General features: G+C 36.6%; 2 protein-coding genes across 2 annotated transcripts; one reads left to right on the top strand and one right to left on the bottom strand.

Moving 5' to 3' along the window:
- Window positions 1-3,303: 3,303 nt before the first annotated feature.
- Window positions 3,304-4,235, top strand: LOC306771406 (fibroblast growth factor 21-like; the record flags this gene model as incomplete). Its single annotated transcript, XM_079260572.1, has 4 exons — window positions 3,304-3,451; window positions 3,572-3,649; window positions 3,756-3,859; window positions 3,945-4,235. The coding sequence occupies 4 exons, from the start codon at window positions 3,304-3,306 to the stop codon at window positions 4,233-4,235; spliced, it is 621 nt and encodes a 206-aa protein (XP_079116698.1).
- Window positions 4,236-5,853: 1,618 nt separating this feature from the next.
- On the bottom strand, window positions 5,854-12,144 carry LOC306771592 (potassium voltage-gated channel subfamily A member 7-like). The gene is made up of 3 exons (XM_079260816.1): window positions 11,883-12,144; window positions 10,854-11,610; window positions 5,854-7,614 (listed from the first exon to the last, which is right to left on the bottom strand). The coding sequence occupies exons 2-3, from the start codon at window positions 11,523-11,525 to the stop codon at window positions 6,718-6,720; spliced, it is 1,569 nt and encodes a 522-aa protein (XP_079116942.1). The 5' UTR covers window positions 11,526-11,610; window positions 11,883-12,144; the 3' UTR covers window positions 5,854-6,717.
- Window positions 12,145-15,398: the final 3,254 nt, after the last annotated feature.

The raw sequence follows: 15,398 nt of genomic DNA, 5'->3' as shown, positions 1-15,398 counted from the left end.
CAAGACATTTAAAGGAAGCCGGTTTCAAAGTTTCTCTTGACAGTGTTTTGTGCTGTTGGCACTGAAACACTGGATGTTATGCATGGAATCAATTCAAATGATTTTCCAATCAGAATTTTCTCATTGATACCCTTTTTTTTATTGATGCAAGATAATCACACTAATCCAACTACATCATGGAGAAGTTGTAACATTACATAGGTGGGCTGGGTTGTGAAGAACCTGGTGTACCAACAGAGATGAACCACTCTAAGGCCCCTTAACAAGCCTATTAGATATTTGTTCCCTGGATGCTGGAGTATGCAACGCATTGCTTCTAGTATATTTTACTGGATAGTAGATCAGTAAATGCAGAGAGCTGATTTCAGTATAGCTGATATGCACCGCAAATAAAACAAGTATTTTTACTGCATTCAACTGATCTGAGTGACATGGGAGGAAAAGCCCAGGGCTGGACTTTTTCTCTATTTAAACTTCATTTTCTATTATTAAGTCAGAAATAAAATGGAATATTAGGTCACGAGACAGACCCTTCAGATTGAACTGGACATAGATGTCATTTAAATGAAGTGCAAAAAACACAAAAAAGAGTACAAAATAGAGCACATTTTTAACATTCATTCATCCATTTTCCTAACCGCTTAATCTGGGTTGTAGGGAAGCTGGAGCCTATCCCAGCAGTCTTTGGGGGAAAGGCAGGGTACAGCCTTGACAACTCACCACATTGTTAACATTCAATTTTCAATTTCAATTAGTGATTGTACAAACTTTAATATTGGCAAAATAAGTCTTGTCCGGTTGCAATATGAAACATATATTTATTGAAATACATCAACTTTAAAAGAGAGATAAAAAATTATGTATAAATTTGTGGAAAATGTCTGCTTAACATGTAAACTACTTGTTCTAATGAAAAAAAGGGGTAGAAATATTGTGTAAGTAAGAACAGTTTTGACCTGCAAATAATTTGAATGATTATATTCTACCTGATAAGCTTGTAACAGCAATAAAAGTTAAAGACCACCTGATATATTATTGGGTTAACTGGCAGCAGATCACTATCAGCAAAGCTGAATATTTAAAAAGTATAGAATGATGAAGCGTTCAGTCTAATATAATTCATTCAAATAACATTTTTTATTAACTGCAATTCCATTACAACCTAATTAGATTTAATTCATTAAAACTTGCATCAGTCCACTGTTAGCACTGAGCACACAGATATAAGTAACTCATATGTCAATTGCGATCTGCAGTTACATACAGTACCAGTCAAAATCTTGGAACCAGTTCGCAATTAAATCGCAATTAAAGGGAACGTGTGTCCAAACATTTGACTAGCACTATGTGCAGAATTTGGAGTCTTTTTCCAAAGTCCCAGTATTAGCTCTAAGCATTTATCAGACTTGCTTTTGGCTCCCAGGGTTCTTAGGTCACATGATGTTATGGTGTCTTGTTTATCCTAGGTGTGGGGAGCAGGTCTTATGGAGAAGCATCGTTTATGGTCCTTTATGGTGTTTACGGTCCTCACCTGTGGAACCGCCTTCCACAGAACCTGAGTGCTGCTGGGAGTGTTGATGTTTTTAAGGGGCAGCAAACTGACCTTTTTTGAAAACTTTTGATTAATTTCTTTTAGGACTATAATTGTTTTTAGTCCAATTTTATGTTAAGTTTAGCTTATTTTACTGTATCTTTATTTTATGTGATGTTTTTATTATTTCACTTTAAATCTTATTTTTCCAGTGTTTCAGCTTCTCCAAGCAAGTGTTGGGATGGTGTTTAGAAACATAACTTCATGTACACATATGTTGTGTATTTGCATGTTTGGTTCTGGGGAATTTGATGAGTAAAAATGTTCCTTTTTTATATATATATATATTTGTTATGTTTTTAATGTAAAACACTTTATAAAGAAGTTTGATTGATTGATTTTTTCAGGGAAAGTCTTGTATATTTCTGCAAGACTGCTCAAACCACATTTTGCCTCCATAACAGCAACGTGGTTTTGTTGTAAAAGAGTGGAGGTGCTAAACCAGCCTGCCTGCTGTCCAGACCTGTCCCCCATTGTAAATATTCATTACATTAACAAAAGTATAACAAATAAAACCAGTCATGCAACAGAACAACAGGAAAACAAGGATGGTGATGCAATTGAAACAGTTCTTGGTGAAGTCAGGTGAAGTTTCCTGACTGGATTACAGAGTTTACATTGTTGCGTACAACGTATGATCCAGTAAGCACACAGCTGCAGTCCAGTAAATACTCCCTGTGCTTGTAAATCAGCATCACCCACTCCTTCCTTCTTTTTCTCTCTCAAGCACTTACATGTCGGAGTAATATAAACACTGTAAAACCCCAAATCTTTTCGTTACTTCCCCCTGCATTTATTTGCCATCATTTATTCAGAGAATGACGCAGAGTTATGGTATGAGTGTGTGGGTCACATCTTCTTTTCAGATGTGAAATCTGTTTATTTTTTGGTGCAGGGCTGAATGGCACGATACCGCTTGCCGTAAGTGGCTTTGTCTTCACATGCTTCACCCTTTATAGGGCAAGTGATTATTTTTGACTTCCACGTCATTTTCTTTCATATTCAGCATGAAACTTTTTTTTTTGTTAATGTAACAACAGAATGGAGATCTTGTTACATACCAGAATGACAATTTTAGGTTAAAATTTCTAATTTCAAAGTATTTCATTGAGTGGCCTTAAAGGGTTAAGGGTCATCATATTTGTAACTGTATACAGGTACACGGATATGAGTTGTAGTATAATGTGTGTCAGTTAAACAATGCATTGTTAAAATGCACATAATAATAAATATTTAGCATTTTTCAAATACTTCAAATCACATTTAAAACATGAAAATGCTTGATAAATCATTTGATTAAGGGGGAACACAATTACAATCATTATGCAAAACAAAACTAATATAAAAAGATTCAGAACTTCAACCCACTGAACTAGTGGGATTCAAAACATTCAAACTTTCCGAGCATCCCTGATTGTAAACAACACTTAGAAGCCCATACATAGTGTGAGAACACAGGTCTTCCTCTCAGCAGTCATTCACGATTTAATAATGTTGAAATTCCTGACTCATGCTTACTCTCACGAAGAAGGACCTCCTTCTCTCTTTCCTTTATAAGAGCCTAAACTTCTTTCAGTTTAGACGTCACTTTTACAGAACTGTGTATTTGTACACTTTTATTTATTTTTTGTTTCTTTAAATTAATCTATTTATTTGTATTTATTATTTTTTTTATTTATTTGTCTCAAATCTCCTTTAATTGCTTTTCCAAGATGTTTTTTGCGCAGATCACCTTCTTTTCTTATCTGTCTTCTTTTTTCCTAATCACTTCACTTCCCATCTCATCATCGTTTTATCTCCCTGAATCCAACCCGCTGTTATCCTTCAACAGTCAGGTCAGGGAGGTGCATCTCTATACAGGTATTTAAAACCTTTTCATTTTTACTGATTGTGTTCAGTGTTTAGCGAAAAACATGTAACTAATAATGACCTGTTTCAGTTAAAAACTTCATTTTGTTCTTTAACTCATTTCGCTTGCAGAAAATCACAGGCGTGGGATGTATCTGCAGATAAACTTGGATGGCAGAGTGACAGGAAGTCATGTTCAGACACTTTACAGTGAGTACTGAGTGGATATACAAATAACAAACAGTTTATTTGCATCTGACTAAATCTAGTGGATGTTTTGAAGCCCAAAAAACGCTGAGTGTGTCTTTGTTTCCAGGTGTGTTACAGCTAAAATCAATTAAACCAGGTCATGTTGTCATCAAAGGCCAGTCAGCATCCATGTTTCTCTGTGTGGACAGTGGAGGCAATCTGAGGGGGCAAGTGAGTTGTATGAAGATATACAAATGATCATAGTCTTTAAAATGTGTGCCTCTCGCTAACAATTACTTCCTGTTGTCACTTTCAGGGTGTCTATGAAGAAGCGGAGTGCTCCTTCAGAGAGCTTTTGCTGGCTGATGGATACACTCGTTTCCTTTCCTCACGCTATGAAATTCCTGTGTCACTGGCATCCAGACATTCCCCAGATCGACATTCAATCCCTTTTACTCGATTCCTACCACTCAGGAACACTTTGACTGTGGGAAGTGTGACAGAGCAACCATTAAACAGTCACAGGCATTTCAACGTGGACTCTGATGATCTTCTTGGGATCAGTCTAAATACTATGGGAAGTCCTCATTTGTTGATAGATAAGTAAAATGCGGCACTGCACTGATGTCAGAACTCCAAATGTGTTTTTAGAAAGTACAGATGTGTTGTTTTAATGTGATAAGCTTTATCTCTTTAGTTCTCAACGTTTTTTGTGTGAGACATATTTATGTAAGTTATTTATTTATTCACTGTGTGTTTTATATTTCTAATACTCTTTTAAGATGTCATTCCATTTTGGCATCATCTCAATGGCACTGATATGAGTGGCTATTTGGAACATCTGAACACCAGACATATTTGTGTAAAGTCTGTTAAGTTTTATGTTTGTTCACCTCAAGTGATTTTTGTTGTGATGAAAAGAATAACAATAATAATCATAGTCTAAACATCAGTTTTGTTTGTCTGAGGTGTCGTGTGATGATACAACAGTGTATTGGAACATTAGTACAATAATGGACAATGTAGAAAAGATGAAACCTCAATGGAATAAAATAATATTCTGGCCAATATTTACTACTAAAATGCACAGGACCGTTGTCTGAGAGGCCGGGTACCCTCTGGTGGACAACAGAAGTAACGACACAAGGAAGATATATAGTTCTTAAGAATCTCCAGAGAATCACATGGGTTTTAGTGGCAAGTGTGTAGATGCTAAATAAAATTAGTCTTATTCCTCTTTGATAAACCAGCAGAAAGAGCTGTGTCTCACTTGTCATTTTTATTAAACTGTCTCTTTACATCTTTGGATTGAAAAGGCCTTGGAGCAGAGATGTCTGGCTCTGATCATGTTTTCCATGTACCCTTGCTTCAACACACCTGACTCAAAATAATCAGTCATTCTTCAGAACTTCATTGGCTGAAAACTTGCAGGACAGCAGCATATGAGGTTCAGCTATGGACATGCCTGCCAGAGGCTAATTTTGCTCCTGAAATGTAATTTATGAGCACATTAAAATTCTGATGGCCATATCTAACATGAGTTAAACTGCGTTCACGTGTTAGGGTTACGACTTAGTTGCCATAACGCTTCTTTTAAAATAGTTATTGATTTTTCCTTTCCTCTTTATTTTTCCTCCCCCAAATATTGGGGTTTTGTTTACCTGCAGTAAACAGAAGTCCCGAAATCCAGAAGAAACTGAACCTCCAACCTGGGGAATCACTTAACAGCTGCCTTCCTTTTTAAAGCACCATGTCATATACCAGCAACTGGATCTCAGCGTCTGGCCTTTATGAACACGGCTGATTCAAAGAAAGGCAGAGAGATGTCATCAGAGAAAGGGAGGAAAAGAAAAAGAGTCATAGAGCAGAAGAAAGAGTCACGATAGGACTGACTTTTCTTGGCTGAAGAGAGTTCAGAGATGAGACAGTCAGTTTGTTTATTCTTGAAGAAAAATTGTACTTTACTTTTTTTTTGCATTTTGTAATTTTCAAAATACTGCTGATATTCTTGTGTGTGACTTTTTTTTTTTTTTTTCACTAATTGCTTGCCGTGAGTAGAGATCTGTAAAAAGGTTATTTTATCCATTCAACCTTTATTGAACGTTTCATTTACAAAGCAAAACATGCAGCTGAGGTGATTTAGACCAGCATTATAACATAGTCCACATACCTTCCGTTGGTCCTTACTGTGATGTAGTGGAAAGTTTGATGAGTTCTTTCTGGATCACGAGAAGCTTACAGTATAAAAGAAGTTGTTGCCATTAAAAATGGTCATCATAATAATGCAAACAGGAAATCTGACTGTCTGACATTGTTGCTGCAGGATCAAAGAGCCAAATATTATTTTTTGCACTGCTACAAACATATTTTATTTCCCCATGAAATGCTGTGGCTGGAGTCCACAGATAACACAAACATTCAAGCAAATTAATAAAATAGAATCTTTATTAAAAATAATAATTCCATAGTTAAGCAGATCCACACAGTACATTTCCAAAGCATCCAAACCATAAAGTAGGTTACAGTGCATTAGGTAACACAGCATTGTAGGTGACAGATAAGGCAAAACTCCCAAAACATCAACCTTATGCATCGTTTATAGAAGAATGTTGAGGATGTGGAATTGATTTAAGAGTAATTTCTGTCTCCAGTGGCGGCATTGCTGGTGTTTGGTTGAGTTACAGTTACATTGGGATATCTTTATCGCTAATAATCTTCTACCACTTCAAACTTTAAGGCAAAAATAACTAAGACATCATAGTTTCAAGGCACAGAAATTCAGAAAGTCATTTTCATCTCAAGCTGGTAGCATTAAATAATAACTTGTGTTATCTCTATATTGTGACCCTGAGAATCCAAAACTGTTACTTTATTAAAATTTTTGCTGATGAAAGGTTGTTTTTCGGAGACATCTGATTCACTAGTGCAGTACTAAATAATTACAAAGGTATAAGGAGAGGTCATAAGGAGGTATATTGGCGTTAAACTCCACAAATAGTGTTGGGTTGCTAGTTTCTGATGAACTAAAGTGCCTCCCCAGGACTTCAAGCTGTTGTAATTTTTACTTGTACAAAGCAATCTAATCATTTTTAAACTTGAGTAACTAATGGTTCCCTCAGGTGCATATTTCCTCCTGTGTACTCTGAGGTCTGCCCAGTGCAAAGTCCTCCAAGCAAAGTCCCATTCAGAGGGTTGCAGAGGGTGCCTTCAATAGCATAATAATCTGCTTCTGGATCCCTATCTCCTTCCTCCATTTCCTCGCCTTCAGGCTCGTCATCCTCCCATAGAGAAGTCTGGACATGAGTGTACTCACTTCGATCCTCGCATTCAGTTTCTCGATGGTAAAAGTAGCTAAAGTTGGACACTATGACAGGCACGGGAAGTGAGATAGTCAGAACACCAGCAATTGCACACATAGAGCCCACCATCTTTCCCCACACTGTCGCTGGATACATATCACCATATCCCACAGTGGTCATAGTAACAACTGCCCACCAGAAGCCATGTGGTATGCTGACAAAAGCTGTTTTGTCATGGTCAGCTTCTGCAAAGTAGACAGCACTGGAAAATAGGATGACGCCAATAAAAAGGAAAAAGATTAGGAGTCCGAGCTCGCGCATGCTGGCCCTTAGTGTCTGACCAAGGATCTGAAGACCCTTGGAGTGCCGAGACAGCTTAAAGATCCTGAAAACTCTCACCAGCCTGATGACTCTGATGATGGCCAAAGATGTGGCTGGAGAGGCGTCGTTGTCTTTGGCCAGTTCTGTTCCCAGAGTGACAAAATAAGGTAAGATGGCACTGAAGTCAATGATGTTCATAACATCTTTAAAGAAGGATGTCTTGCTGGGTGCACAAGCAAAGCGCATGAGAAGTTCAAAGGAGAACCAACATATACAAATAGTCTCCACCAGAAAGAAGGGGTCGTGAAAAACACTTGGTGGAGGAGGCATGTTGTCAGAACCATTCTTGGCATTGGACTGGTACTCCTGATGGGGAGAAAAGAGGGACACATGAGAAAGAATTAAAAATTTTTGCACAACTCCAAAAGATTTTGTAAAATCTCAAAGAAAAACATGACAAAAAAAAATAAAAATAAAACATATATATATATATATATATATATATATATATATATATATATATGTATATATATATATATATGTATATATATATATATATGTATATATATTTTTTATTTTTATTTTTATTTTTTTAAATTACTGAAAAATATTTTTTAATTGTTATGAGCGTGTAACCCGCCTCTTGCCCAGTGATTGCGGTTCAGAAAATGAATGAATGAAAAGCCTTTGTGAATGTTTGATAAAGATAAATGTTTTAAAAATGTGTGGCGCCCGGTGGAACATGTCCCATTAGGTTAAATCGTAACAAGTCAGTAAGAAACTGAGTAAAAATTGTTCATCACGAAGAGGGAGAGACTTTCAAAAGTAAAAATGAAGGTGGTGTGAAGGCAATTCTGGAAAAAACATCTCTGCATGAAATTTTATCTTACAGTGTGTTAGTATAAACTATCGATGTGCATCTGTGCACACTTCTTAAGGCAGTGTTATCAACACACTCTAACACAGGTTTTGTAGCAGCATATGCTACTCTTATTTCCTGTTAAACACACCACTCTTGACATTTTAAATGTTGCTATTTTAAAATACATACCAATTTAACATAATTGGCAAACATTTGTGCTTTTTTTTTTACATTTGGGATGTTGTATTTGTAACATTTTTCAATTAAATGTCAGATTTTTTAATGATTGGACTCAATTTTTATCTTTCTTACAAAGTATTATACCTTTTGTTGTTTCATGGTAGCTGCATCACAATAGATACAATAACTTGTTTTTGTGTAATTAAAAGGATCCCAGTTCCCTTTTCAGCTGCTCTAAAGCTCACTAGTGGAGAGACTAAATGGTTGCTCGAAATGTAAAAGAACATAAACATAAAAGAAGATTCAAATCTGTGAAAAACATTAATTTAAAGTAATGTTAAATAAACTACTCAAAAAGAATAGAAACTACTTAATGCAGATTTGAAAAAACATAACTTGTTAGCTAAGCATTCTTTTATGCTAAGCTAAGCTAGCGAGCTTAAGGCTTCAGTGCAAACATATCCTGTCTTAAGTCTCACAAAGTCAGTTGCCCCCAACCAGTTCTTTTAAATGCACACCTATCTTTAAAAAAAAAAAAACAAGATACAATTGTCGTGGTATTTCAACAAGATACATTTAACTTTTTTTTATATCTTGCTCCGTGTCATTAGCTCTGTCTTTTGGCAGCATCATAAAAGTGTTGACACATGCGTCTATCTAATTTCTCTTTCAGCCCACCTGTTGTTCCATTTCCCCTGTCAGATAACATTATGTTCATGCACTGAGTGGTGGATATTTAAAACATCTCACACTAAACATCCAATGAAAAATTACATGGATATAAAAGGATCTATTTAGAATGTTGTAATAAGTTAAGTGTAATATATAAAGTTTCAGTGTCGTTGAAATTAACTTAGCATATTGCTTATGACTTTCAGTAGCAGGTCAGTGACAGTGTTTATTACTAAAGGTGGACATCGACAGTATGTGTTGATCCAGTCCAAGGGCTCTCCTAAGACTAAATATAACCCTGTGAGATCTCTGAAGAGAAACATGAGTGGCTGGCTACGCTGTTCCTCATCCATCTCCACCTTTGTCACTATTCTCATCCCTGCTGCTGGCGTGTAACACTGCCGGTGCAGACGAGGGGGTGTACTGACTTGGAGAGGAGTAAGTTACAGTAGTTTCCTGGCAGCAAAGCAAGCCTGGCCCAGCACAGCAGTCCTGGAGGAATGTGTTAACATGACCCTGTGTATGCTATTCATCCTGTGAGACCTTTTAGTCTTTGGTTTTAAGCCACCAGAGGGCCTTGGCTCACCTTTGCCCATATATACGGTCACTTGTGACCTTTCATTAACACACCTAACTGTCTCCCCACTCTGTGTCTCCTTTCAGTCATTTGTATTCCAGACCCCATCCGTTACTCACTCTAACCTTTAGTGCTTCCTGAATCTGTATCAAATTTAACAGCAGACTAAAATAATCACACCCCAAGCTTCCCGCAGTCTCTTCTCTGGTCTGCTTCCAGACATGTTGGCCAATAGCTTCCCATGCCAGTAATTTTCCACCAAACATTGTAGTACTATCCAAGTGAGTGTTTACCTAAACAACTGCTTCTCATGATATCATGTTTCCTTTGACCCAAACAGTCAAACATATTTCATGCAAGACATTACACCCTGGCGGTTTATGTTGGAGCTTATTAGATTGGCTCATTTAGACCCTATACAGTTTTCTGGCTGAGACATTCAATCTAAATTTAAACTCCGGCAAGAAGAAGTGTTTTGAAATAGATGTTCCTGGCAAAAAAAAAAAAAAAAATGTTTATTTTATTAGAGATGAATGACCTGTACTTAAGTCTGACTCAAGATAAAAATCTTAAGGCATAACTATGACTTTGCAGACTTCCATCTCATCTTTAACACTCAAGACTTTGCTAGATTTTTTAAAGGGATTTCCACAAAACAGACCAACTAATATCCAATCAAGTTGTGGAATATAAATAAAAACTTTTAAAAATCCATTCATGAATTGCATGCATTATTGCTTGGCATCACGAACGCTAATTTACACGAAAAGAAACCCAATATGACTGTCCTGTTAGTTGAGGACCTAGGTCTCGAATGGGAATAAAATGTTCCACAAATGGCACTTGAGACTCCAGACTGATCTGTTCCAACTTGGCTCACTGATTTGAAACAAGAAAGTGAACTTTCAGTCAAAATTTTACATAATTTTTAGTTATTCTCTTTGAAATAATATGCTTGAATAAACCAATATTCTTCCATTTCCAAACCTTTTGCTTTGACAGCACATTTAAAACATTGTTGAACTTTATGTAGTTACAACCTGGTTAGATGAATTTTACTCTGATTTTATAATAATCTGCATGTCTGTCTATCTATCTATCTATCTATCTATCTATCTATCTATCTATCTATCTATCTATCTATCTATCTATCTATCTAAAACTGAAGCTGTTACTGCTATTATTTTTGTCATTGTACACCATTCTGACCATTTCAACTTATAACTTGAGGGAATCTAGAAACCATAACATCCCTTCACACCTCTGTACTTGTCTTTACCACAAGCATGTTGTGCAGAGAATGAATTTTCAAACCTCTTTTTTGAAGTCAGGCAATGTCTCCAGGCAGAAGATGAGAATGGACACCACGATAACCATCACACTGATGATAGCAATGATTCGTGCACCTGATGAGGACTCGGGGTGCTCAAACAGCATCCACAGTTTCTTTTGGATTTCATTGGATGGCAAAGGCCTCTCTTCCTCTTTTGGAAAACCCTCATCCTCCTTGAAGCGGTTCATGATCTCCTCTCCAAGCTCATAGAACATAAGCTCATCCATAAAGATGTCCAAAGGTATGTTTGCAGGCCGACGAAGCCTCCCACCTGACTGGTAAAAGTACAGGATGGCATCAAAGCAGGCCCGGTTACGGTCCAGGAAGAGCTCATTTCGAAGCGGGTCAAAGTATCGGGACCTCCTCCTGGGATCACCAAGCATGGAGTCAGGGAACTGCGCTAAGGTGCGAAGCTGAGTTTCATAGCGCATTCCAGAGACATTGATGGCCAGCCTTTCACTTAGTGCCCATCCACTTCTCCAAAAAGAACCTGGGCGCTGTTTCTCTTTCTTCTCCTCTTTCTCATTCCCTTTGTTCTCTTTCTCTCCTTTTTCCTCACTGTTGCGTTCGTTCTTCAGATGCTTATCTTTCTCTCCTTCAGTCTCTCTTTCTCTGCCTCCTCCTTCATTGGACTGCGGGTCCCTGCTTTCCATTCCTGTTTGTATCCAAAGCCAAAGATCGCTGCAAACCACTCTCCAGGGTATTTGTGGAGCACCTGGACTTAAAAGCAAATGGTGTCTGAAACCAGAGTGATAATTTCATCAGGGGGTTTGCTTTTCAGGCAGCCTGCATTACAGATAGCTTCAGAAGCAAATGGTAGAGGGGATATAAATCTAGCAGTCTCTGTTAATGGGGATGAAAGATTTAGTTACATATAAAAAGTTCCTATAAAAGTTTGAAAGTTATTTGATGATTATGATACTCGTGATAATCATGACTTAAACATGAGCAGACAGGAAAACAACAAGCAGAATTAGTGTGTAGTTAGTGGGAGGAAAGGAATTACTCACTAAATGTAAAACAGCTGCTGATAGACACTAATGTCAGGATGAAAAATCACATTGTTCGCCTCCTGCGGCTCATCGGGTAGTCTGTCTTTTTCTCTGTCATCATGTCTTTCTGCCACATAAACAAAGTCCTTGTTTGGCTGTCTTGTCAGTTGGCACAGTGGTCCAGTGTGTCCAGTTTGACTCACTAATTGAGCTGGGCACAAACTCTGCCTCCAGTTGTTTGCTCAAGCAACATCTAGGATCTCGCTCTGTCCCTCACTGCCTCACGTTGTCTGTCTTGAAATTTTTTAGGAATGCTGCCGTGTTGAAATTGGATCTGAGCTGTACTGCTCCAACCCCTCCCTGTTCTCTCCCTCTAGTTTAGCCATGAGGCATGACAACCTTCAACCTCCTGATCAAATGTCACATGTGCCAAACACACAGTGCTGCTTTGAGTGACAGGAGTCCCTCTCAGTCTTTCATTAATGTAGAATTTTTATATTTAAATGCACCTAATTTAAAACAAACAAAACCAATCGCAACACAGTTCGGCAACAGTGGCAGTCAGGAAAAAGCACATGTTGATGAACTGTAAATGGGTTATATTGCATGCCAGATTTACAGAGGTTTCATCTCAAATAATTATTAATTCATTTATTTACTGGTGATTTTTTTTATTTTTTTAATTTTTTATTTTTAATGAATATATACTAATTTATGGATGGTCTTTGAGAGCTACAGTCATGCAGGTTTTATGTTTTCCTGACCCAACACACCTGATTCAGATTACATAGATCTGAATCAGTGAAAATCCCTGCTCAAACTATTACTAGTATCCTGATAATTATTACAGCCCCTTTTATTGGAGGGGGCTGAAAAATCTCCCAATTTATTGGGTTATGAATTGCCATTTCTAAAGGGAAAAAGTCCATTTAGAAATTATGCATAGGCTGCTTATACTTTTGTTTATAACTTTACATTTAAGTGGTAAAGCTTCCACTAATACAGACACTTCCAGAGATTGACTAACCAATATATAAAATGAATTTTGATCAGTGACTAAAATATGTTTGTTTAAATTTTTCAAAGTAAAGTAAAAATCATAAGATGAGGAGATTTGTCACCGTTTGATTTTATGACTTTGGCTAATTTTTCATTTTAAAATGTCTTCCCCCAGATCAGACAGAAGGAAATCTCTAAAATTTACATTAAAATTTAATTTCAGATTTAATGCAATTTGCAAATTTCTTGATTTAATGGAAAATGTCTTGTTAGCAACATTTGAAATATTATAACTAAACTGTATGCAAAGTATGACTTTATTTAAGCATCTAACCCAAAGGTGCCCAAAGTCAGATCTCCTGGGCTACTGTCCTTCAGTTTTTGATGATTCTTGCTTCAGCAGACCTGAACCTGAAGCACAGGAAAACATGCTTGGGCAGAACTTAATGGCAAGCTGAACAGAGCAACTTGCTTTGAATTGGGAGCAGGGAAACATCTAAACCCTGCAGGATGCAGCTGTTGAGGCCTGGAGTTGCACTCGCCTCAAACCAAATGGATATATTTCAAGTTTTTACTTATATCTTGTAGTTAGAACTGCTATTTCCTGTTACAAACCATGCTATTTTAAAACTTCTTACCACCAATAAGAGTCTGTTAGTTACTGATTTTTATTTTCAAAGGATAGTTTTATTTGTGTTGTGTTTTTCTATTTGTTTGTTTTTTGTTGTTGTTTGTTTGAATACTTTTGTTTTTGCATTTTTTCCAAGTTCCAAAAATATATTGGTATATAAACTAAAAAACTAAGACATTGCATATTTGATAGAGACCAAAAATTCAGTTTAGTGTTGTTCTCATCATTAATGGCATCTGAAACTCTTAAACACTTTTGTTGTCCTTTTGTGTGTCTTCACCAAAACAGTTTTTCATATAGGATTGCAGATGGGCGTCATATTTTTTTCTTATGAAATATGATTATATAGATGCTATCTTTTTTGTCTTGATCAAGATTTTTTTTTAATTTAATCAGAAAATAAATTCAAACTTCAATTGGCTTTATGTAACAACGTTGTGTTTTTCTGGGTTGGTGTGTCAAAACAATGATAGGTAATCCACATTCACTTAAAACATATATTTAGCAATTTTCCCTTTGAGTAGAAAAAAAGCTAAAGAGATGATTGTACTTTTGTCTGCCTTTTCTTCACCATGTCCAAATCATTATTAACCCCCCACAGTCTCTAAACAGGTTGCTGACACCCACACAACTGCTGTTTGTCTTGCAACAGTTGAGAAAAACCTCATGTGGTCTGAATTTTAGGTTTGCTTTTAGTAGATAAAACAAGTTAATCAAGTCAGTCTGACTTTGTTAAAGGAAAGGAGCCAATTGGTCATTAAATATAAAAAAAAATTTTATTGATACAATTCATGGGAATTTTTTCATTAATATTAAATAAAATATTATTCAATCATTCTTTTGAATTTGAATATTATAATCTGGTAACCATGACCTCAAAAAAGGAAAAGTAAAAGAAGGCAGATGTTGAATAAAACATGAATGATGAGACTGGATGTCGCTTTGTTTTTGTTTTGTTTTCAGAAATATATAAATTCTCAAACAGGATTATCTGACACTGAATTTATTTTAAGATAAAGAAATAAAGAAACTGCCAAAGTCGACATTACTGTGTAGGGCCACTAGAGGGAGCTGATGTCTTGACCAATTGGTGAAAGAAAAAAAATCTGAGCGAGGCCTTTGCCAATGTTTTATTGCTGCCTCCACTGGTTGAAACAGATACTCTTCTCTTTGGGCTGATCTATTATATATCCATCTGACCTCAGCGTGCTCACTAAGAACCTGACCATCTACAGTCTCAAAGTGCTTATACTGCAATAAAATCAAGGATGTGATGCCTGGACCGGAGCATATACATAATTTAGCAGAATGTGACTATCAGGTATGAGTCAAAGTGGAAAAAGGAATTATGATGCTATTGTAATGCAGATTAGCTCTAAACTTGTAACTTTCCCATGTACCTATGCAAAGTAGTGGGTAATTCCAAAGACTCATGAGATGACTTCACTAACCACAATCTTTAAAAACTGCTTATTTACACTACATATTCATATATATTAAAGGAATTTATGAGACCAAATCTCAGCTGCTGGATCCAAGAAAAAGATGCTAGAAAAAAAGCACAGGTCCTGATGACATGTTGGGGTCCAATGTCTCGAATGTTTAGATACAGTTTCAGTTACTTGATATGAAAGAGGGAAAACAGCACTTGGGTTACCACATTGATCTAAAATATCATGAGAAATTTACAGGTGACCTCAGAGCTATTGATGACCACCATGTGACAATCTATTTGTTTTAGAGACTGAAAATAGCTTATAGTAGCAGTGCCTGGATAAAATAAATGTAATTAAATACAGCATGACCTTCACCTTTTATGGGAAAAGAATGGCACAGATCTAATGTGCCATTCTTTTATTTCTTTGAAGACCACTGTGTCCACACTTGCCTGATTATAGCAGTCA

Source organism: Telmatherina bonti (genome assembly GCF_933228915.1).
Source record: "Telmatherina bonti genome assembly, chromosome: 21".
NCBI classification, from domain to species: Eukaryota; Metazoa; Chordata; class Actinopteri; order Atheriniformes; family Telmatherinidae; genus Telmatherina; species Telmatherina bonti.
Note: the sequence above shows the minus strand (reverse complement) of the source record. Positions and strands in the feature narration are given on the sequence as shown.